Source organism: Chiloscyllium plagiosum, unplaced genomic scaffold, assembly GCF_037043375.1.
Source record: "Chiloscyllium plagiosum isolate Xiang-an unplaced genomic scaffold, Cpla_swu_hap1 HiC_scaffold_42, whole genome shotgun sequence".
NCBI classification, from domain to species: domain Eukaryota; kingdom Metazoa; phylum Chordata; class Chondrichthyes; order Orectolobiformes; family Hemiscylliidae; genus Chiloscyllium; species Chiloscyllium plagiosum.
This window is the reverse complement of record NW_028270180.1, coordinates 8,283,564-8,308,241: the sequence shown is the minus strand read 5'-3', so window position 1 is coordinate 8,308,241 and position 24,678 is coordinate 8,283,564. Positions and strand designations below refer to the sequence as shown.

Sequence of the window (24,678 nt, the reverse complement as noted above, 5' to 3'; positions counted from 1 at the left end):
CGTAATGCCCAAAGCCGGAGTTGACTTAGTGAATGCCAAGTACTGCATCCCCTGTATGAGAGATAGCAACAGCAGCAGCAGCCTGTGGTTACAACAGTCACACATTGAGCTGTGAATTGCCACGAGTTACCAAATGACATGGGCCGATCCACACTGAGGCCCATATGCACAGAAACTTACTCCCACCTTAACTCCCCGTGACTGTAAAAGAATTGAGGCATTTGCCTCTCAAAACTAACAAAACCTGACACAGAAATCTAAAGCTGGGTGTTTAATATGGATTTATGCTTACACAAGGTAAAGAGTTTTGAGAAGATTTGTAGCTCAGGTTGAGGCTCTGGATGTAGATTTGCTCACTGAGCTGCAAGGCTTGTTTTCAGACATTTTGTCACCATTAGTGCATCTCCGGATGAAACCCTGGTGGCATGGTCCGCTTTATATTTATGTGTTTGGGTTTCCTTCGGTTGGTGACATCATTTCCTGTGGTGACACCATTTCCTGCAGTGATGTCATTTCTTAATCTTTTTCTCAAGGAATGGTAAACGGGATCCAAGTCAATGCGTTTGCTGATAGATTTCGGGTTGGAATGCCATGCTTCTAGGAATTCCCACGCGTGTCTCTGTTTCGCTTGTCCTAGGATGGGTGTGTTGTCGGAGTCGAATTTGTGTCCTTCCTCATCACCAACCCAAGGAAACCCAAACACATAAATAAAAGCGGGCCATGCCACCAGTGCTTCATCTGGAGACTCACTGATGATGTTAACTAGCACGGTGACGAAACATCTGAAAACAAACCTTCCAGTTCAGCAAGCAAACCTACACCTGCAAAGAAAGGAATGGAAGCTGAAGGCCATAAAATACAGGAGGAGAACCAGGCCATTCAGTCCCTCATACAGGAGAAAGTGAGGACTGCAGATACTGGAGATCAGAGTTGAGAATAGGGTGCTGGAAAAGCACAGCAGGTCAGGCAGCATCTGAGGAGCAGGAGGATCGGCCTTTTGGGCATAAGCCCTTCATTCTCCTGCTCCCCGGATGCTGCCTGACCTGCGGTGATTTTCCAGCACCCCACTCCCAACCCACATTCAGCCCATCGAGTCTGCTGCCTGGAGAAGGTGGGGGTGAGCCACTTTCTTGAACTGCTGCAGCCCATGTAATTCCACCAGTGTGGAAGCATCGAGTCTACGCTGACCCTCCGATGAGCATCCCACCTTATCCCTGCATTTCTCGAGGTTAACTCAATTGGACTGCACATCCCCATACACTGTGGCCATTCCACCCAACCTGCACATCTTTGGACTGTAAAAGAAAACCCCACACAGACACAGGGAGAGTGTGCAAACACCACACAGCGTTACCCAAGGTTGGAATCGAACCCATGCCCCTAGCGTTGTGAGGCAGCAGTGTTAACCACTGAGCCACTGCGCAAAAGGGACATCACGGAATTGAGAGCCATCCTGATGCTGTAGTAGAGGAGACAATGGTGAAAAGCGGGTCAGGTGGTCTGACTGTGCAAGTATTTCTCTTCTTTTCCCCTTCAGCAGCTGACAAATAAGGCTTTGCTGGCTATCAGTGGGAAAATCCTATCTACTTGTGACTCCACCTTCAAGGAGCTGTGAACCTGCACTCCAAGGTCTCTTTGCTCGGCAACATTCCCCAGGCCCTTACCATTAAGAGTAGAAGTCCTGCCCTGATTTGCCTTTCCAAAACGCAGAAAATAAAAAGCAAGACTACAAGGTAGTTCTTACATGGAGCTTGCACACACTCAATCGGCTGAATAGCTTCCTTTTGTGTTGTATTAACCTATGAAGCGTATCGGTTTGGATTCCTCTCCCTTGGGTTAAAACACGAGACAATATAATGGCTTTCCAGTGGCTATGCGTATCTAAGGTAAACACAGTGGAGGAAACCATGGAAATCTAAATCCCCTGTTGTTCAGTTACTCCTGAATTGAATTGTTAAAGATTACAGAGGGTCTGACCTTGCATCGTGAAGACGATAAGTAATATATCTAGATTATTTCAATTATTTAGTTGGACTGAGTTATGAGATGAGATCCACACACAGTTTTCAGACTCTGTTGTTCTCAGAGAGATGGCCTTTAGGTCAGTATTTCTTCCCACAGCTTGCTTGATTCATCACAACCGATGGCACTAGTGTTGCGATTTACAAACAAGCTGTTGGCTAAAGGAACATACAACAAGTCAGAGGCCAGTTAAATATTAACTCACAATAACAATGACGGACTAGGAAACAATGATTCCACAATGTGAAGTAAGAATGTTTCGAACTATCTTTTATATGCAACAGAGCGATTAACTGACAAAAACCATCAGGGTTAAACAGAGGAAAACAAATCAGGTTTGTTTGATCCACTTGACTGGTTAAATGGGCAAACATCTGCAAATATACAGGTCCCAGTCATTATCTCTTCTATGAACTGGTCAATTCACTGGGAACACCCATTCCCCTCCAAGCCACTCACCAGCCTGACTTGGAAATATATTGCTGTTCCTTCAGTGTCGCTGGGTCAAAATTCTATAATTCCTTCCCAGCGTCAACCCACAACAGGTAGACTGCTGCGGTTTGAGAAGGCAGCTCCCCACCACCTTCTCAAGGGGCAACTAGGGACGAGCAATAAATGCTGGCCCAGCCAGTGATGCTCACATCCCACAAGAGGAATAAATTAAAAAATAAATAAACAAAGATTCGTTCATATCAAATGAACTATATGATCGTGACATCTCAGGAAGTGCTGTCTCTACATGAATAGAAGACTGTAGACCAACAGTCAATCCCTTAGTCAGTTTCATTGAGAGCCATTCTGCAATATTTCTTCCTAAGGAGCGTCCTCTGTAAGGATTGCAGGGATAGGGTAAGGGGTGAGTCTGAGTGGGATGCTCTTCAGAGGATCGGTGTGGACTGAATGGGCTGAATGGCCTGCTTCCACACTGTATAAATTCTATCATTCTTTGATAAAGAGAACGCAAATATTTAAGATAAGAACAGGAATTGCTGAAAAAGCTCAGCAGATCTGGCAGTATCTGTGGAGAGAAATCAAAGTTAATGTTTCGGCTCCAGTGACCCTCCCTCAGAACTAAGTTTCTGTTTTTGTTTCTGATTTCCAGCATCTGCAGTTCTTTCAGTTTAAATTATTTGGATTTTTTTGTTAGTTAGAAAACAAAATGTTATGGCGGTGGGGAAGGAAATGTTCATTTTGTGAGCAGTCAAGAACTATCGAATCAGATAATGGAGTCCATTGGTTTTCCAATCAAGCAACCAACAGGAGCAGATGGTCAGGATGTTTGATTCAACCATGTAAACTGCAGTAGAGTCCCTACAGTGTAGAAACAGGCCCTTCAGTCCAACAAGTCCACACCAACCCTCCAAAGAGTAACCCACCCAGACCCATTCCCCCAACCCATATTTACTCTTGACTAATCCACCCTAACCTACATATCCCTAAACGCTATGGAGCAATTTAGCATTTCCTCCCACATCTTTGGACTGTGGGAGGAAGCCAGAGCACCTGGAGGAAACCCACGCAGAAACGGGGAGAATGTGCAAACTTAACACAGATAGTCACCCGAGGCTGGAATTGAACCCAGGTCCCTGGCGCTGTGAGGCAGCAGTGTTAACCATCAAGCCACCGTGCTGCCTCTGAAGATGTTCCAAAGAAGAGTCCTATGGAGCTCAATATGTTAATTCTGTTTCTCCCTCCACAGATATCGCCAGACCTGCAGAGTTTCTCCAACACTCAGGAAGTGCAGTCTGTACATGAATAGAAGACTGTAGACTAACAGTCAATCCCTGGGCCAGTCAGTTTCATTGAGAGCCATTCTGCAATATTTATTCCCTTGGAGCCTCATCTGTAAGGTTCCCAAACCTCCAGGACTATCCTGCAGCCTACAGGATTAATTAATCTACTGAGAACACCATGATAAAGTCAACAGGCTCCAGAGTTTCTCCAATACTTTCTGTTTTAAAATTAAGGCGGTGGGGGGGGGGGGGGGGGGGGGGGGGGGGGAGCAATGTCCTAGTAGTATTATCGTTAGACTTCTAACCCAGATAATGCTCTGATGAGCCGGGTTCGAATCCCCCCACAGCAGTTGGTGTAATTTAAACTCAGTGAAAATCTGGAAGTGAGGGTCTAATGATGACCATGAATCCATTGTTGATTCATTAATGTCCTTTAGGGAAGGAATCTACTATCCTTACCTGGTCTGGCCTAATGTGACTCCAGACCAACAGCAATATGGTTGACTCTTAACTGCCCTCTGGGCAATTAGGGATGGGCAATAAATGCTGGCCTGGCCAGAGATACCCCACATCCCATGAGCGAAGTTTTAAAAAATTAGCATAGGAACAGTTTTCAGGGTTACAGGGGAAAAGGCAGGGGGCTGGCACTGAGTTCAAATGATCAGAGAGTGCAGATATGATGGCCTGTTTCTGCACTGTAGCGATTTCTCAGAGTTTTCTTCAACATTATAAGGACGCATGTGATAGTCCTGATGTGTATGGCCGAGAGTCACATGGAGACCTCGAACCAACTTTGTATTTTTCGGCAGTACCATCTATTCTCGGACCTGGCTCACTGGGCAGTTTTCCCTCTGTTGAATCTGATCATGTGGCTCAAATCCCTTTTTTAGCACAGGGCGTTCATTGCCAGTGGAGCCCCGCACACCAACACCCGCACATCACCACAAACAAGCCAAGAGAGAGGAAAAAAAATAGCTTGGCCAGAAAATCTTGATCCAGCATCAAATGAGTGGTGATGCCATCTTTCAGCTGAAGTATCTAACAGAGGCCCTGACATCTCTCAGGCGGACCGTAAAGAGTGCATGGTAATGTTTTGGAGATATTTCGGAGATGTCAAACCCTCAACCATTAAGGAAACAGCTAATTTGGCCTTTAGCTGGATGTGGGATCCATGTGTGAGCTGCTGTATTTCCAACATCATTATGACTCGGCTTTGAAATCCCAAGGACATGAAAGGCACTATAGAAATGCAAGTTCATACTTTTCCCACAAGGAAGAAACCTGTACTTTCTAGCATGTTGCCTTGATATTTTTCATGAATATCATTATCCTCCTGTTCTTTAAAGTTAGAGAAATGAATTACATTTTTAGAATGTTCTACAAAGACTTGCAACTTCCTTTCATTACGGATTTTGCCTATTGAGAGTTTGAAATATAAACGGCAAACACTAATAATCCCTTCAGGGTACCAGTTTAGATTATCACTGAGATTTCAGAAGCAATTTGCAGAATACATTTTATCGCCAACGGAGTCCAAAAGTCACTATCTGAGAGACTCAAGTAATAACTCACATCTTATCTGAACCCTCACAGGAAATATTAGCTTGGTACATTATTTAAGGCAAGTTTCATATCCTGTGCCCACATTAAATATTCTACAGATCTGCTCATCTCTAACTGTGCAAATGAAACACCTCAATCTGAGAATGAACCAGGATCTGAGCAGAGACAATTAAGGAGAGATCAAATTGAGATAGTTAAAATGATTTTAAAGGAGTTGGTAAGGTAGATATAGAGCTACTCTTTTTAGGGGCTTGTGGTACAGTGTTAGTGTCCCCACTACCTCACAGTGCCAGAGACCCAGGTTCGATTCCAGCCTCGGGTGACTCTGTGTGTGGAGTTTGCACATTCTCCCCGTGTCTGCATAGGTTTACTCTGGGTGCTCCAGTTTCCTCCCACAATCCAAAGATCTGTAGGTTAGGAGGATTGGCCATGTTAAGTTGCCCATTTTGTCCAAGGATACAGAGGTTAGGTAGGTTAACTGTGGGAAATGCAGGGTTACAGGGATAGCACAGGGGGATGAGTCTGGTTTGGATGCTTTCAGAGGGGCTGGTGAGGACTTGATGGGCCGAATGGCCTGCTTCCACACTGTAGGAATTCTATGATTCTAAGTTTCATCCATTTCAGAGGTGCGTCATGATTAAACATAGTTCGAGAATCTCTGGTCGAGCAACGCAGAGCCAAGAGCTCAAAATTCGAACTGGCTTATTCAGGGTGAAATCTGTAACAGTTAAAGGTCATGGAAATCTTGAATTCTAAAACATTGCTCTCCCAGTTTCCTAATTGACCAGATTTCAAAAGTTAACACACTAGCTTGTAAAGTGGTTTGAAATTCCTGCGGGTGGGCTAAGACCTTGTACATTTAAGTTTGTTCTTCCCTTGAATGAGGAAGTGGTTTCTGAATCTGAACTGAATAGTTTGAGCTGAATTGGAATTTGGATGTCAGTTGAAACTAGCAAATGATTTTCAAATGATCCAACATTCCATTGGGCATTGAGTTGATTCATTGTGATGTCAGTAACTTGATTCTGAAATGTGTTACATAGAATTTTGCAGCTCGGAAACAGACTGTTCAGACCCAGCTGTTTGTGCTCCACATCACTCTATCTCAGCCAATGGAGGCATCTTTCTCTTCCCTTCGTGTACTTGTTGGGCTTCCCTGTAAATGAACCTGTGATACTCACTTCAATGCCTCAGAAAGTTTAGATTAGATTACCTACAAAGTGGAAACAGGCCCTTCGGCCCAACAAATCCACACCCACCCTCCGAACAGAAACCCACCACCCCTACATTTATCCCTGACCAATCCACCCAACACTACGGCAATTTAGCATGGCCAATTCATCTGACCTGCACATCTTTAGACTGTGGGAGGAAACTGGAGCACCCGGAGGAAACCCACGCAGACACGGGGAGAATGTGCAAACTCCACACAGACAGTTGCCCGAGGCGGGAATTGAACCCGGGTCCCTGGCGCTGTGAGGCAGCAGTGCTAACCACTGAGCTACTGTGCCGCCCCCAAAAGGCAGAAATTCTACTCTTTTCTGCTCCCAACATAAAACTTTTCTCCTGAATTTCTCACTTCTCTCGGGCATGGCCAATGACCTAGTGATACTATCGCCAGCAGTCCCTCTGAACAACGCTATTACTCCAGAGACCCAGGTAGTGTTCTGGGGTCCAAGACTTCGAATCCCAATATGGCAGATGGTGGAATTTGAATGTAATAAAAATCTGGAATTAAGAGTCTAATGATGACTGTGAGTGTCTAATAATGATCATGAAACCATTGCCAATTGTTAGAAACATCCATCTAGTTCATTAATATCCTTCAGGGAAAGAAACTGCTGTCCTTATCTGGTCTGGCCTACATGTGACTCCAGAACCACAGCAATGAAATTCACCAAAGATTCTCAGACAGCACCATTATAACCTCTCAGTTCAAGTACACTCCTTTTTGCCCTGTCTGCAGTGCATCCTGGGTCTACATTATTAACAGTAACAATAAAGGCAGCAGAAAGAAGGAATGCCACCAGCTGCAAGTTCCCCTCCAAGCCAGTCACTGTCCTGATTTGGAAATATATCGCCGTTCCTTCATGGTCGCTGGGTCAAGATCCTGGAAATCCCTCCCTAAGGGCATTGTGGGTCAACCCACAGCAGGTGAACTGCAATAGTTCAAAAAGGTAGCTCACCACCACCTTCTCAAGGGCAACTAGGGACGGGCATTAAATGCTGGCCCAGCCAGTAACACCCACAACAAGCTTTCTTAGACTCTTCATGTGGATGCATTGGTTACAAAGGCCCAACAATGTCTCGTCTTCCTCAGGCAACTGAGGATATTTGGCATGATGCAAATATCCTTGCCAACTTTTATAGGTGCGCCATCGAGATCATTCTGTCTGGATGCATGACTACCTACCGAAGGGCCTGTTTCCACTCTGTATGGCAACTATACCATTCAAGATCGTAGCTGGTTACAAAGAATGGTGAACTCGGCCGGACAATCACAAAGGCCAACCTCCCATCTATAGACTCCATCTACCAGGCCCCCTGTCAAGGAAAGGCCGCCAGCATTCTCAAAGATCCATCCCATTCTGGCAATGTCTTTCTCCAACCTCTCCCATGGGGAAGAAGGTACAGAAGCCTGAACCCGCACCAGCCAGTTTCAAAACAGTTTCTACCCTACTGTTATTAAAATACTGAATAAACTTACAAACTCTTAATGTTCGCCTGCACCTGTGTTTTTGTTTTTGCTGCTATTTACCCATTAGTTACTTATCTATGCTACTTAACTCTGTAATCTGCCTGTATTGCTCGTGAGACAGAGCTTTTCACTTTGCCTCGGTACACGTGACAATAAATTTAATTCAATGCAATTCAATTCAATCCCACAAATGAGTTTTAAAAAAACACCAAAAATTGGGCGCTATGCTAATCTATTGTTGAAAGGCTTCAAGCCAGCTTTGTTCCAAATGCCAGCCAAGATGCTCAAACTTTCACTGATATCCCCCTTGATAGCTGACGATACAATGGGCTCTAAAAGCACAATCCTTGCTGCTCCTATGAGCAGTAGCTCGGCAAATAGCCCTACAGTTTGTTGCTGTCTAGTTACTGTCAACACTGATGAATTAGGCTTTCACTTGAGCAGAATGCTATCCACATTAATTCAGAAACACAATCACTTAGACTGTTAAAGGATAAATATTACATGCAGTCCCTGGAATAAAATAGCCCGAGATAAATTGTTTTTTTATTACAGTTGTTCACACAAGCTATAACACACATCTATATTATATTTCAAACTATTTCATGCTATGGTGAAATATTTTAGTGGCAGCATTACGTTGTGGAGATGTTATCCCCAAAATTACTGCACAGGATATAATATGTGAAGCTGAATGCGTTTACACATTGTTCTGGATGTTATTTTAGTGCAGGCTTATCTAATTCATTTCAAATCTCTTTAGGCCTCCCATAAAACAACATAGCAATGAAAGCATCGAGTAAGCATCATTGATGTTGCAATCCTCTACAAATCATTCGTTGTACTCCAAGCTTCTGTAAAATGCAATGTGTCGGCACATTACACAGATGTTGTACAGTGGTTACATACATCATATAAGAAAGATTTCCTCTGTGACTCAATGAGAACTCGGTTCGCTGGGAAAAGGTCACAGGTTCAGAAGGCTTACAATTTAGGTTGACGCTTGAGTGGTCTGTTGGATTGTGTGCAGTACTGTCTTTGGGATGAGGTCAGAAATCACACAGCACCAGGTTACAGTCCAACAGGTTTATTTGAAATCACAAGCTTTCGGGGCACTGCACCTTCATCAGGTGGAGTCTGTCCCTCCGTCTTCACCAGACGAAGGAGCAGTGTTCCAAAAGCTTGTGATTTCAAATAAACCTGTAGGACTATAACCTGGCATCGTGTGACTTGTGACCTTGTCCACCCCAGTCCAACACCGGCACCTCCACATCATGGCTTTGGGATGCAATTTGAAACTGTAACCCTGTCTGCCCACTCAGCTGGATGGAAGCCAATTCCAGGCCACTGCTTTGAAAAAGGGATGGGGCTGTTCTCTCCAGGGTCCTTGTCGCTCAGCTGTTGGGTTACTTTGAGATAAACTAGCCCTCATCTATCACTGACCTCGCACTGCCATTTTAACAACAGTGTGGGGGGCAGGGGAGGGGTGTGGTGGGGGGGGTGGGGGGTAACCTGACAAAGACTGCAGCGGTTCAAGAAGGCACGGTGACACAGTGGTTAGCACTGCTGCCTCACAGCGCCTGAGACCCAGGTTCAATTCCCGCCTCAGGTGACTGACTGTGTGGAGTTTGCACATTCTCCCCGTGTCTGCGTGGGTTTCCTCCGGGTGCTCCGGTTTCCTCCCACAATCCAAAGATGTGCAGGTCAGGTGAATTGACCATGTTAAATTGCCCGTAGTGTTAGGTAATGGGTGAATATAGGGGTATGGATGGGTTGCGCTTCGGCGGGTCGGTGAGGACTTGTTGGGCCGAAGGGCCTGTTTCCACACTGTAATGTAATGTAATGTAAAAAGAAAATGTAAAAGGCAGCTCACCACCACCTCCATTTCCAGGCCAATCCCAGATGCCAAATAAACAAACATCTGAAGTAAGAAAATTTTGTAGGCGAAATGAGGACTGCAGAGGTTAGAGTCAAGATTAGAATGGTGCTGGAAAAGCACAGCAGGTTAGACAGCATCTGAGGAGCAGGAAAATCGACGTTTCGGGCATTCCTGATGAAGGCTCCTGCCTGAAATGTCGATTTTCCTGCTCCTCGGATGCTGCCTGACCTGTTTGCTAGGAAGATTTTGTGCTGAGTGATAATTAACATCTAGATATGATTTTTTACACAATGAATGCTACAAGGGATTATAAGACTAATTTTTACACATAAGTTTTGCACTATATCACAATCATCCTGTCGCACTTTCCATGTCACAACACTGACAACATCCTTGTTATTAAATAAGGTAGACTTGCATTTATGTAGCACCTTTCAAAAAGCTTTACAGCCAACAAAGTACTGGCTGACCCTGTTGTAGTGTAGGAAGTTCAGCAACCAATTAGTGTTCCACGGACTTCCACAAACAGCCTTGTGATTGTGCAGCTAATCTCTTATATTTTGTGTTATTGATTGAGGGACAAATGTTAATAAAAAAAAAAGCCTTGCAGAAGATGTAACCTCCAAGCTGTTTTAGGCCTGTCAGAATATACAAGATAGACACACAAACTGAAAATTCACTAATAAGCTCATCATACTGAGTAGTGAAACTCCATTATTACACAGTCATAGGGCTCCGAAACAGTGAGACTGCAACGTAATTGTCAGAGCATTGGGGGGTGGGGCAGAGGCGTGCTGGGGGCAAGGGACAACTTGGGTCAATATAGGTACATGGAGGGGATCATTGATCACCAACAATCTGTCCTGGTCCACCCCACATTGACATGACAGTCAAGAAAAAACAACAATGTCTCTACTTCCTCAGGAGGCGAAGGAACTTCAGCATGTCCACAAAGAATCTTACCAACCGTTACAGGTGCACTATAGAAAGCATCTTATCTGGAAGCATCACAGCTCGGTTTGGCATCTGCTCTTGCCAAGACCTCAAGAAGCTACAGAGAATCGTGAACGCAGCCCAGTCCACCACGCAAACCAGTTCCTGACCCACTGATTCCATCTAGACTTCCCGCTGCCAAGGAAAAGAACCAACATAATCAAACACCCCTCCACTCTGGTTATACTCTCTTCCACCCTCCTCCGGCGAGCAAAAGATATAAAAGTTTGAATACACGTACGAACAGATTCAGGAACAGCTTGTTTTCTGCTGTTATTAGACTTTTGAACAGACCTCTCAAATGTTAATGTTGAATTCTCTCTCTGCACCTTCTCTACAGCTGTAACACTGTATTCTGCACTCTGTTCTGCTACTCTGATGCACGTTGTATGGTACAATCTGCCTGTAAGGCATGCAAAATAATACTTTTCACTGCATCTCAGTACATGTGACAACAAGAAATCAGTCAGTCAATAAATAAGACAGGATTTGAGTCAATCCAAAGAGGCAATCAGGTTGAGCCATGGAGGGAGGTGGGAGACCCCACTCTATTAGCCAATATATTGATCCTCAACATATTATTAATATAATTGAGAAAACAATTAGATATTAGAATGTTATAGATATATAATTATTATTATTGTAATTATCCACTGTGTGGGATATAGGTAAAGTAGTGTTACTTCTGCAAGGTAAATGAACTCACACCAGTGTGTAATTGTTTCAACTAAGAGCTGAGTCAACTAGAATGCAAACTATGTGGAGGAAATACATAATTGTTTTTGTATTAGCTAAAATTGTATGCAAGAATGAAACGTGACTGCAAAACAATGGTAGATGTTACAGACAAATAGATAAGGTGCTGTGAGGATGTAGGTTAAGCCAGATATGCTTGCACAAGCAGTAGTTATAAGCATCTGTTTCCCACTTTTACAGAAACACAGGAACAAACCCCAATTAGAAGGTCATAAGGATCAGTATGGTTGGGGAAAGCACAGATGGAGGGGATAGATAATACCTAACAATGGGCCACAGCAGGATGTGGTCAAACGGCCTTGTGAGGCCAGAAATAAGCATTTTGTCACAGATAAGGCCGGCTAAGGCAAGAGATAAACAGGAGTAATGGGTGCTGGTCTTAGAGAAGTGGAAGATGTAAACGGGGAGGAACAATGGGATTAAAAAAAAGGAACCAAATTACATAAATATCGTGTATTCGTTGAACTCGGGTGTGTGTGTGTCCCTGCCTTGTAGACAGTGGACATCGCACCCTCTTGCAAGGGTAAAATAAATGACACCACTGATTCAGATCTTGTCTCGGACTGAAATTATTGAATTGAGTGAGGTTTGTTTCTCACACACTGTATGTGTCAAATGTCACTGTTTAGGTTCATTGTCCAAACACTTTGCTTTTAAGCTTCTTACAGCTGTTTCCATATGAAGAAGCTCTGAATCCGGCTCTGATACCGCGACCAACGTTTTCTCTAAACTGCAAGAGTACAGGGACACACGGCGATCTGCAACACACTGTGCAATGCAGCAGGCAGGTGGCACGTAATATAGAAAAGTTCAACAGAACTTTGGTCCCTACCCCTCACTACATTCATGTTTACCGCCTTGTTTTAAGCTATAGCACAGGCTTCCCAACCTATGTGTACTGAGGGACAGCAAAAGCCTTCATGAACTGAATGCATTCATCACCCCCTTAGATTAGATTCCCTACAGTGTGGAAACAGGCGCTTTAACCCAACAAGTCCACACCGACCCTGTGAAGAACAACCCACCCAGACCCATTCCCCTACATTTACCCCTGACTAATGCACCTAACACTATGGGCAATTTAGCATGGCCAATTCAGCTGACTTGCACATCTTTGGACTGTGGGAGCTCCTGCCCCTTCCCCAAACGCCTGAGGGACTGCTGCGGAATCCCCAGTTATTATTCACTGACAGTGCTTCTCGTTTCCTCCTGGTGGTTTGAACAGCAAACCCGACTGTCACTGGTTATTCTACAGCAGCTCATATCTTGGTCTCTCCTTCCTTTACAGCCCCAGTAAACAGGCTGCATTGCCAGGCCAAGCTGTTATCGTCAATGTTTACATTGAGCTGTAATCAGGAATTAGATCAGCTGTATCGAAGGGACCAGGAAAACAGCCACGATCCCATTTATCTTCACATACAGCTGAGCACATCAGTGTTCGTCTTCATTATAACACTCCTCAGTCCCAATCTGACAGCTGTGGACATTTCAGCTTATTCCCAGCAGATCATTGACCCTTGAGCTGATCCATAAATAAAATGCATTGCCCAAGGTTGTGGCTTCAAGTGCCACAACAGAGACTGAAACATGTTACCTAGTGCTGGCACTCCAGTGCAGTGCTGAAGGAGATGCTGCACTGTCAGAGGTGCTGTCTTTCAGATGAGCCAGTAAACCAAGGCCCTACCTTCCCTCCCAGCTGAAGGTAAAAGAGACCTTGGTGCTATTTTGAAGGACAGCTGGAGAGTTCTCTCTGGTGTCCTGGTCAATATTTAAACCTTAATCAAGATCACAAAAACAGATTCTCTGGTCAATTATCACATCGCTATGGGAGTCTGCTCTTATTACAGTCTCAGTAGACCCCAGTGCCATTGTTAGTTTTTTGAAGAATCTGAAACTTTAGAGTTTACTCGAATTAAACCAACGAGGGTCACAGTTTGAACTTTTACCAGGATCAAAAATATTGAATATTAATAACTTAATAGTCAGTTATGATAAAATATTAGAAGTACAATGAACAGTCACTTATAGGGTGGCACAGTGGTTAGCACTGTTACCTCACCGCTAGGGACCTGGGTTCACATTCCAGCCTCAGGCAACTGTCTGTGCAGATTTTGCACATTCTCCCCATGTCTGCGCGGGTTTCCACCAGATGCTCTGGGTTCCTCCCAAGGTTAGATGGATTGGCCATGCTAAATTGCCCGTAGTGCTCAGGGGTATGCAGGCGAGATGGATTAGCTGTGGGGAATGGAGGATGGGGGTGGGGGGGTGGGATGCTCTTCAAAGGGTCAGTGTGAACTTGATGGAACGAATGGCCTGTTTAACAAACTGTAGGGATTCTATGACCTAAACCAAACTTCTGAAATCAGATTTCTTTCCACACCTACTTGATTTAGCATGTAATTCAAGTCAGACATTTGTCAGAAATTGGAAAGTTTAACCATTCAATCTGAGGACTGTTTTAAAGGTGAGATTTCCTCAACCTTCTGCACTGTTAGGAATTCTTCGGTTAAGAAGAGTTTTAAACTCTTTTTTTTGCCAACACACCAGATGTCAATTGAATCATTTTGCAAGAGATATTTCCTCAACTAAGTTTGTTCAAAAACTGAAAAGCAAAACTTAAACTTTTTTTGCTACCCTCACAATCTACTCACTCCCATAATTAACTTCTAGTTGTCACTGCTATTCTACTGTTGATCTACCAGGCAACCTGGTCAAATATTATTTATAGAAAGCTAGATAATTTACCAGAAATCCCCTTTCAAAGAATTGAAAGGGACCATCAACACCATCACTTAAAGCAGTTCTCTTTTCACAACAGTACGTAAGCACAACACAGAAATTGGTTGCTGCATTTCTGATATTTGTGGGCGGCACGGTGGTACAGTGGTTAGCACTGCTGCCTCACAGCACCAGAGGCCCGGGTTCAATTCCCGCCTCAGGTGACTGACTGTGTAGAGTTTGCACATTCTCCCCGTATCTGCGTGGGTTTCCTCCGGGTGCTCCAGTTTCCTCCCACAGTCCAAAAATGTGCAGGTTAGGGTGAATTGGCCATGCTAAACTGCCCGTAGTGTTAGGTGCAGGGGTAAATGTAGGGAATGGGTCTGGGTGGGTTGCGCTTCGGCAGGTCAGTGTGGACTTGTTGGGCTGAAGGACCTATTTCCATACTGTAAGTAATCTAATATTATGACACATACTGGGGTCAGTAAGCTCAGTTGGGCTGGTTTGTAAATACAGAGTGACATCAACAGCATGGGTTCGATTCCTGTGTCAGGCTGAGATTACCATGAAGGCCTTGCCTTCTCAACTTCTCTCCTTGCCTCTCGTTAAACTACCAGTCGGCTCTCTCTAATGAGAGACCAGAACACTAAAAGCTGGAATCCAAAGTAGATTCCACCTGGGATTCCAGCACCTGCAGGTTTTTTTTGTCTCTGACTAGGTTTATTTCACTGTGAAGTCTCTTCAAAGGATGCCCACTTTGAAGGAGTTCTCTGGCCTGTCTACTCTCTAATGAGACAGCAGACGTCTGGGACTATGGCAAAATGACCTTTACACTTCAAGGACAGTCCATTGGCTGTAAAATGCTTCAGGATGTCCTCAAGTCATAAAAGATGCGATGGAAATGCAAACTTTTTTTCTCTAGCAGAGAGATTAATCCGATCACAGCAGGCAGTGATACTTTTTCCCTTTCATAAACTATTTTTATAATTCTCCCTCCCTCCTGTCTCTCAATGTGCTAGCGCTACAAGTCAATTATGCGGCAAACACTCACAGCTCATTGTTTCCATAGCTGCAGCAGTTAACTACTGTTTTGGTGTCTTCTCTGAATGTAAATCGAAACAACCTTTTAACATTTCAGCTGTCACACGGCTTAATCATACAGATAATTAGAGATAATAGGCAGGCGTTAAAAGGTATTTTGTACAAGATCATAAAACCAAGAGGGTAGAGCATTAGTGACTTATAAAGAGCCTCTGAACCTTTGAGTTTATAGCTTTAAACTTCCCATACACGTAACAGCAGCGTCGTTTACTCTCCAGTGAAAAATGGACTATTATCTCCCACCTCCTTTGTCGCTGCATACACTGCATTAAAAAAAAGCTTGAAAAGTCATTGATCAGAAACACTAACCTACCCTCCCGCATTAAGCACATACGATGTGGGAATTGTTGAGTCCCACAGCAAAGTAGGAGGCCATTCAACCCATTAAACATTTGCCAAGCAGAAGCTACAGAAGCTTGAACACATGCACCAACAGGTTCAAGAAAAGCTTCTTCTCTCCTGTTGTTAGACTACTGAATGGACCTCTCTAATTCAATCTAATGTTGACCTTGCTTTTGTGTATCTCCTGTGCAGTCATAACCTTGTATGCCACGCTCTGTCTAAGCATCTTGTGTCCTTGTTTGTTATGATCTGACCATATTGCTCACAACACCAAACTTTTCACTGTACTTAGGTACATCTGATAACAATAAATCAAATCAAATCAAATCAAAAGAGCTCTCCAATCTGTCCTAATCATCTTTCGCCAGTTTCCTGCAAGTTTCCTTCACAAACATTCATCCATTTGCCATTGTATCCGGTTCCACTAACTTTTCAGGCAGCACATCATACCCCACAGTGTCAAAAGGTCTCTGCATTTCTCCTCTGGGTCATTTGCGAAATTTCTTTTCCTTACTCTTTCACAGGGTTTGGGCGTCACTGGCCAGGCCAGCATTTGTAATCTATCCCGAATTGGCCTTGAATGGAGTAGCTTGCTATGCCTTTCAGAGGGTGGTTAAAGGTCACCTGTGGGTCTGGAGTTACATGTAAACCAGGCCACTCAAGGATGGCAAATTTCCTTCCTTAAAGAGCATTAGGTTTTCACAACAATCGATTAGAGTTCTCATGGTTATCAATACTGAGAGTGGCTTTCAAATTTATTTTTAATCATCGAATTTGAGGAGACTGTGGCATGACAGTGATATCACCTAGATTAGTCACCCCCTGACTAAGAATACCAATTTGGAGAAATGGGTTCATACCCTGTTAGGTGGTATTTGAAATCAATAAATAACATTGGAATATAAAGCGATGCCCAGCAATAATGACAATGCAACTACCATCCAATGTTATAACAACTCATCTGGGTCACCAATGGCAGTTGAAAAGTGTGGCACTGGAAAAGCATGGCAAGTCAGGCGGCACACATGGCCCTCAGGGAAGGAAATCTACAACCCTTACCCGGCCTGACCTGGATGAGACTCCAGATCATTCTCTGTAATTAGGGAGAGCAAGGCACTCTGTTCAAGGGGCAATGAGGGGTGAGCATTAAAAGCTGGTCTTGCCAACAAGGCTAGACCTGGTTACAATGGCAAAAGTGAGGACTGCAGATGCTGGAAACCAGAGTTTAGATCAGAGTGGTACTGGAAAAGCACAGCAGGTCAGGCAGCATCCGAGGAGCAGCAAAATCAACGTTTTGGGCAAAAGCCCTTCATCAGCCATTCCCGATGAAGGGCTTTTGCCCGAAACGTCGATTTTCCTGCTCCTCGGATGCTGCCTGACCTGCTGTGCTTTTCCAGCACCACTATGATCTAAGCTCTGGTAACAATGGCAGACTTCCTCCCCTAGAGGACATTAACAAACCAGATAGGTTTCTGTGACAGTTGACAGTTCAATTGCCCATTGTTGAGGTTAGCTTTCAGATGCAGAGCTTTTCTTATTAGTTAATTGAGTTTTTTTAGCTGCTACAGTGGGAATTGAACACACATAACTCCAAGGATTGCTAGTCCAGTAACGTTATCATGTCCACCAACATTGCCTGTGCTGCATTGAAAGGCAAGACTTCACATTTATTGCAACCTCACAATGTCCTGCATTTCAACAGTGACCCATTTCAGAAAATACTTTGTTGGCTGTAAAGCACTTTGGGTTGTACTGAATTCATCAAAGATGCTATAGAAATTCAAGATTGTTTTTATTCACTCACAGGATGTGGGCATTGCTGGCTGGGTCAGCAGTTATTGCCTGTCTCTGATTGCCCTTTGAGAAGGTGATGGTGAGCTGCTTTCTTGAACTGCTGCACTTCACATGCTGTAGGTACATCCACAATGCTGTTACAGAGGGAGTTCTAGGATTTTGACCCAGTGACACTGAAGGAATACCGATATACTTCCAAGTCAGGATGGTGAGTGGCTCGGAGGGGAAATTGCAGGGGGTGGTGTTCCCATGTATCTGTTGCCCTTGTGCTTCTAACACTGGTCATGGGTTTGGAAGGTGTTTTCTGAGGATTCTTGATGAATTTCTGCAGTGCATTTTGTAGATAGTACACACTGCAACTACAGAGCGTCAGAGATGGAGGAACTGAATGCTTGTAGACATGATGCCAATCAAGTGGGCTGTTTTGTCCCGCATGGTGTCAAGCTTCTTGAGTGTTGTTGGAGCTGCACTGGTCCGGCCAAGTGGGGAGTATTCCATCACACTCCTGAACTTGAGCTTTGTAGATAGAGGACAGGTTTTAAGGAGTCAGGAGATGAAGTACTCATTGCAGGATTCCTAGCCTCTGACTTGTTCTTGTAGCCAGAGAATTGAAATGATTTGTCCACTTCAGTTTCTGGTCAATGGTAACCTAGTCAACGTTAATTGTAGGGGATTCAGTAATTGCTATGCTGTTGAATGTCACAAGGGTGATAGTCAGATTCTGTCCTGTCAGAGATGGTGATTGTCTGGCACTTGCTACACATTGCTTTCTGCAAAATATAGTGAGGTGCTAATCAAACTGGGAATCATGAGGAAACAAATTTAAATCTCTTTCGGAATGCTTCTAACTCCTGTTCCTCCAGAAATAAGTTCACAATCAACAGGCTGCGTGGATCTATAAAGAATTTCGGAACGATTTCAGGCACTGACACCAGGTCTCAGCAAAAAATTAATATTTCGCTGCAAAACCTGCAGCCACTGAGGGCCAGGGTGGTGCAAGGTCTGAATACTGTCAGCAACCACACACAATAAATGTTAGTTCTCCCGGCGACGTGCACATTCTTCGCAATAAATAATGAAAATAACAGAGAACAATCCAGATTGCACTTTAGCCTTGCCATTAGGAAAAGAATCAGACGTGGTTGGGGCGGGGGAAGGGAAACTAACCCATAAATCCAATTATTTTGTAAGTGACTGTCACAAGGTTCATTGATTACAATTTGCCAGTAAATGAGGTGAGATTGATCTACTTCAACGTGTAACAAGCGCTCCCTCTTCTTTGGCAGAGGTTTTACAAAATGCCTTTTCTGTGAAGGCAACATTTCAAGGCCACATCTTTTAATTGAAAAGGGAAAAGCATTGTACAGATGAACAGAGGCCTTCACCATCTGCCTTTGCCTCCTCATTGACTGTGCTCCTCCTTTCTCAATGCTAGGCAGAAAAGGTTCAGCTCTTGCCCTTGTTGATTCCATTCTGCTCACCTTCTCCTCTTCCCTGACTCTCTGGAGTCCATACTCACAGCTGCCAGATGCCCTCTGATCCTGACACTGCATATCGAGAAGGATAGTTTCTCAGTAACTACAATAGGATGGCCTAATCACCAAACCCATTCCAGAGACCCAGGTCATGCTCTGGGGACCTGGAATCAAGTCCCACCTTGGCAGATGGTGGAATTGGAATTCAATAAAAATTCTGGAATTAAGAGTCTAATGGAACTGTTGTTGTTTGTCAGGTAAAGAACTCATTTGGTTCATTATTCTCTAGAGAAGAAAACTCTGGTTTGACCTACACATGACTTCAGCAGGGAGATCTTATAGAAACACACTAAATTAGGAAGGGACCAGATAAGATAGAAGCAGGGAAGTTGTTTCCACTGGCGGGCAAAACTCGAACTTGGGGCCATAGCCTCAAAATAAGGGGGAACAGATTTCGGACTGAGTTGAGGAGGAACTTGTTCACCCAAAGGGTTCTGAATTTATGGAATTCCCTGCCCAGTGAAGCAGTTGAGGCTACCTCGTTGAATGTTTTTCAGGCAAAGATAGATAGAGTTTTGAAACAGTAAATGAATTAAGGGTTATGGTGAGTGGAGCTGAGTCCATGAAAAGATCAACCATGATCTTATTGAATGATGGAGCAGGCTGGAAGGGGCCAGATGGTTGACTCTTTCTCATAGAGTTGTACAGCATAGAAACAGACCTTTCGATCCAACTCATCCATGCTGACCAGATATCCTAAGTTAATTAGAACATAGAACATAGAAGAATACAGCGCAGTACAGGCCCTTCGGCCCTCGATGTTGCGCCGATCCAAGCCCACCTAACCTATACTAGCCCACTATCCTCCATATGCCTGTCCAATGCCCCCTTAAATGCCCATAAAGAGGGAGAGTCCACCACTGCTACTGGCAGGGCATTCCATGAACTCACGACTCGCTGAGTAAAGAACCTACCCCTAACATCTGTCCTATACCTACCACCCCTTAATTTAAAGCTATGCCCCCTTGTAATAGCTGACTCCATATGTGGAAAAAACATCTGACCAATTAGGGATAAATAGTCAATAAATATGGACAATGTCCATATCCCATGATTGAACAAAACAAGTAGCCATCAAACAAAAATTTGGCAAGTCCATGTTTATGTTTCTCTTGAGTTTTATTCCACTCACCTTCACCTTATCCTATCAGCACCCATATGGTCAGACTAACTCCCAATGCAATGTTTCTATACTATTCCCTCAGCTGCACATGCTTCACTCCCTCAACGCCCTTTCAATAATAATGGGGCCTGAACTTCAAAGCCTGAGTTTTACATTGGGTGCAGTGCCCCAACCACCCGGTGGAAAATCCAAGGTGAGCCCCCTCCATTTAGCTGGTCCTCCCTACATCCCAATGTACAGCCCAGCACAGCCTCGTGGGAGAGGTCCTGCCTGTGAGAGCTGCCCCCACCTCATCCCCAACCCCCACCCAAATCAAATGGCCGGCTGCTCTCCAGTCTCAACATCGCCACTGGGATCAGTGGCCGCTGCTGGGACTGCAAGCTGTGTGTGACAGAAGCCTGCTGCAACAGAACCCATCAAAATGAAAAGGCAATGGTGTGTTGGTAACTGGGCTAGCAATATAGAACTCCAGGATAATGACTGGCGATGTAGGTTAACATCCCAGCATAGCCAATTATAGAATTTAAATTCAATTGTTAAAAGTTAAAATCTAGAATCAAATCCACGGATGACCAAGAAATTATTGTCAATTGTTATAAACAATCATCTATTTCCCTTCAGGGAAGGAAATCTGCCATCCTCACCTGGTCTGACCTACATGTGGCTCCAAATCCACAGCAACATGGTTGTCTCTTAAATGCCTTTGCCTGAGCAAGCCACTCAGTTTAATTCGCAATGGGCATCAAAGGTTAGCTTTGCCTGTGATGCCAGCATCTCAATAAAAAAAAGCAGGAGAATTTTAAAATCAAGGTGTTAGATGGGCAAGAAGCCAGCTGGGGGTCAGCGAACACCGGGGCCGATGGGAGGGACAGGACTCACTGTGCAGCAGAATTCTGGATGACCTTATGTTTCCCTCAAGTGAGAAGCCCCCCGAAGCAACAAAAATAAACTACCCCATCTGATCCAGGAAAGGTCCATGCAACACTTAATATCCCCAGCCTGTTAGAGGAAAAACTTCCAGATTTCCACTACCTCTCATATGAAAAAGCATTTCTCGACGTCACCGTGAACGACTGATTTCTAAACTGCGTCTCTTCCTTCTTGATTTCTTGCAGATGAGCAAATCACTTGCCCAAAAACCCTTTTAAATCCATTCAAATCTCAAATACTTCCGTTAGATCACCCCCTTGAACTGCCAGACCCTTGAGAATCTCCATGGCGACTCACGTGTGTGTAAGGAGGTCCTTCGGGCATCCTCACAGGAGTACCTGCAGGTGATGAAAGATGGAAGCTGGAATCGCTTGGCAACCGTTGATGGCTAGTGCACTCCTCTGCTAGACTAGGAGATGGACTTTCTTCAGGAGGGTCCTGATTGGTTTCCTCTGCAGTTCCAGCCTGTGGGTGAGATGTTGGAACAAAAGAATGTTATAAACAGTAAATGGTTAAAATCTTGGCCCTTCCTTCCCACCAGTTCTGTGGGTGAACTGTACACCATGGCCTGCAGTGGTTCATGAAGGCAGGTCGTTAGAGATGGGCAATAACTATTGGTTCAGCCAATGATGCCCTCATGCCACGAACAAATATCAATTGAAAGAGACAGGGAGCAGTTTTCGTCAGGGTCCTTCAGATAGAAGACGGACCTGGCAAGTTTTGGCGAGGAATTCCCCAACACTGGCTAGAGAGCAGAAACTTACCATTGTAAGCAACTGAGACAACACTCTGTACCAACAGTCCCTTTGATATCAGTGACCATCTCATCTGCAGGGAGGTGGTGGTCTGGTGGTAATGTCATTGGACTAGTAATACAGAACCACAGGCTAACGTTCATGGGACTTGGGTTCGAATCTCACCATGAGAGATTGTGAAATTTGAATTCAACAAAAATCAGGGCAGCACGATGGTTCAGTGGTTAGCACTGCTACCTCATAGCACCAGGGGCCCAGTTCAATTCCAGCCTCGGGTGACTCTCTGTGTGGAGTTTACAGATTCTCCCCGTGTATGCGTGGGTTTCCTCTGGGTGGTCTGGTTTCCCTCCATAGTGCAAAGATGTGCAGGTTAGGTGGATCGACCATGGGAAATTGCTGTGTAGTATCCAAGGAAGTGCAAGCTAGGTGGGTTAGCCCTGGGAAACGTGAGTAGGGTTTTTTTGGGGGGAGGTGGGGGATGGGTGAGATGATCATCAAAGAGGGTTGGTGTAGACTCAAAGGACTGACTTGCCTCCCCATGTATTGCAGGGATTCTATGGAAAGGCCAGGTTAATGATGATCATGTAAACTCTGTGAACGGTGGTAAAGAGCTTGTCATGTTTACTAATGCCCTTTAGTGAAGGAAATCTGCCAACTTTACCTAGTCTGGCCTACATGTGACCCAGACCCACAGCAACGTGGCTTCCTCTTAATCTCTTGAAATGGTCCAGCAAGCCATTCAGTTCCAGAACAATTAGGGATGGGTATCAAATGCTAGCCTTGTCAGCAACACCCACATCCCATGAATAAATAAATGTAAAACAAGCTGCATTTGGCTATTTGAAGCCTTGTTTCTTAATAGGCATATTCGTCATCCTTAAAATTATTTATGAACACTCAGCTGGTATCTGTAACTGCTGAAGCTAAAATCGTACAATTGTCTTCTGGTATTTATAAATATTACACACAAGTGTTAGGCAGAAGCTAAGCCAATGTGTGGCCAAGCCTGGTCCTTTGTGATGATCAAGAAGATCCTAAGATGAAAACAACTCAAAACCATCAGTGGAGGTTTAATACCAACAAGTGTCAACACAAAATGTTGGTTTGCAGGTGCAGCAGGTAATTAAGAAGTCAAATGGAATATTGTCCTTCATTGCTAAAGGGATGGAGTTTAAAAACGGGGAGGTTATGTTGCAGCTGTATAGAGTGTTAGTGAAGCCACACCTGGAGTACTGTGTGCAGTTATGGTCTCTTTACTTGAGAAAGGATGTACTGGCACTAGAGGGGTACAAAGGAAGTTCACTAGGTTGACTCTGGAGTTGAGAGGGTTGGCTTATGAGGAGAGATTGAGTAGATTGGGACTATACCCATTGCAATTTAGAAGAATGCGGGGGGGTGGAGGGTGGGTCTTATAGAAATATATAAAACTAGGAAGGAAAGAGATAAGATAGAAGCAGGGAAGTTGTTCCCATTGGTGGGTGAAACCAGAACTAGGGGGCATAGCCTCAAAATAACGGGGAGCAGCTTTGGGACTGAATTGAGGAGGAACGTCTTCACCCAAAGGGTTGTGAATCTGTGGAACTCCCTGCCCAGTGAAGCAGTTGAGGCTTCCTCGTTGAATGTTTTTAAGGCAAAGATAGATATAGTTTTGAACCAGTAAATGAATTAAGGGTTATGGTGAGCGGGCGGGTGAGTGGAGCTGAGTCCATGAAAAGAGGAAAAAGTGAGGGCTGCAGATGCTGGAGATCAGAGCTGAAAATGTGTTGCTGGAAAAGCGCAGCAGGTCAGGCAGCATTCAAGGAACAGGAGAATCGACGTTTCGGGCATAAGCCTTTCTTCAGGAATGATAAGAAGGGCTTATGCCCGAAACGTCGATTCTCCTGTTCCTTGGATGCTGCCTGACCTGCTGCGCTTTTCCAGCAACACATTTTCAGCTGAGTCCATGAAAAGATTAGCCATGATCTTATTGAATGGCGGAGCAGGCTGGAGGGGCCAGATGGCCTACTCCTGCTCCTGAGTTCAAAGGATGGTAAAGAGTTAATCATAACTTGTCATTGGAATCACAGGTAGGTCAACCCAGGTCAGGATGGTGTGTTTCTCAGAAGATGAAGTCCTGCCAATATCAATGACATTTTTTCAACATGGTTACCACCTTCTGGCAGATGTTAGGAAAAGAGTGGGCTTTCAAACAATCTTCACACAAGAATAGTGGAAATCTAAAATTCTCTCCCAAAACCCTCCTGATAGACCAAGAATCGACTCAAAATTTCAAAACCCGGATGAATAGAGTGTTGGGTTTCTTTCAGCATTTTTTGTTACATTCTCTGTCACCATGTCCTCTCCCTTTCCCCCATTCCAGTGGGATAGTCTGTTCTTTCCAGTCAGCAAGTTAGATACACCATTGTCCTGCCATTCTCACATTCCGATCATTGAATCTGCTCTATCATTCCCCTTTCTCCCCAGCACTCCATCTCCCCACCTCTGCATTAATGCTGCCCCCTTCACATTTTGTATCAACTCTGATGAAGAGTCATCTAAACTCGAAATGTTAGCTTTCTCTCTCTCCATGAATGCTGTGTGGTCAGTCATGAATAGAGTTTTTTGAGGCTTGGTTCTTAAGGGTTAAAGTATAGATCAGCCATGGTTGAAATGAACAACAGTAGTACGGGTTGGAAAGGCTGAAAGGCCTACTCATATGTCTATATCTCACATTGCTACTTCGACAACCTAGATTCA

The 24,678-nt window shown here is 44.4% G+C and overlaps 1 protein-coding gene across 2 annotated transcripts in view; it reads right to left on the bottom strand.

The window, feature by feature from the left end:
• Positions 1-24,678, bottom strand: part of ccdc33 (coiled-coil domain containing 33) — a 275,655-nt gene that overhangs the window by 247,321 nt on the left and 3,656 nt on the right. For both annotated transcript variants that reach the window (XM_087981982.1, XM_043680294.2), the window contains exon 4: positions 21,485-21,652. In XM_087981982.1, coding sequence (XP_087838108.1) covers positions 21,485-21,652 — 168 coding nt within the window. The remainder of the gene's footprint in view (positions 1-21,484; positions 21,653-24,678) is intronic.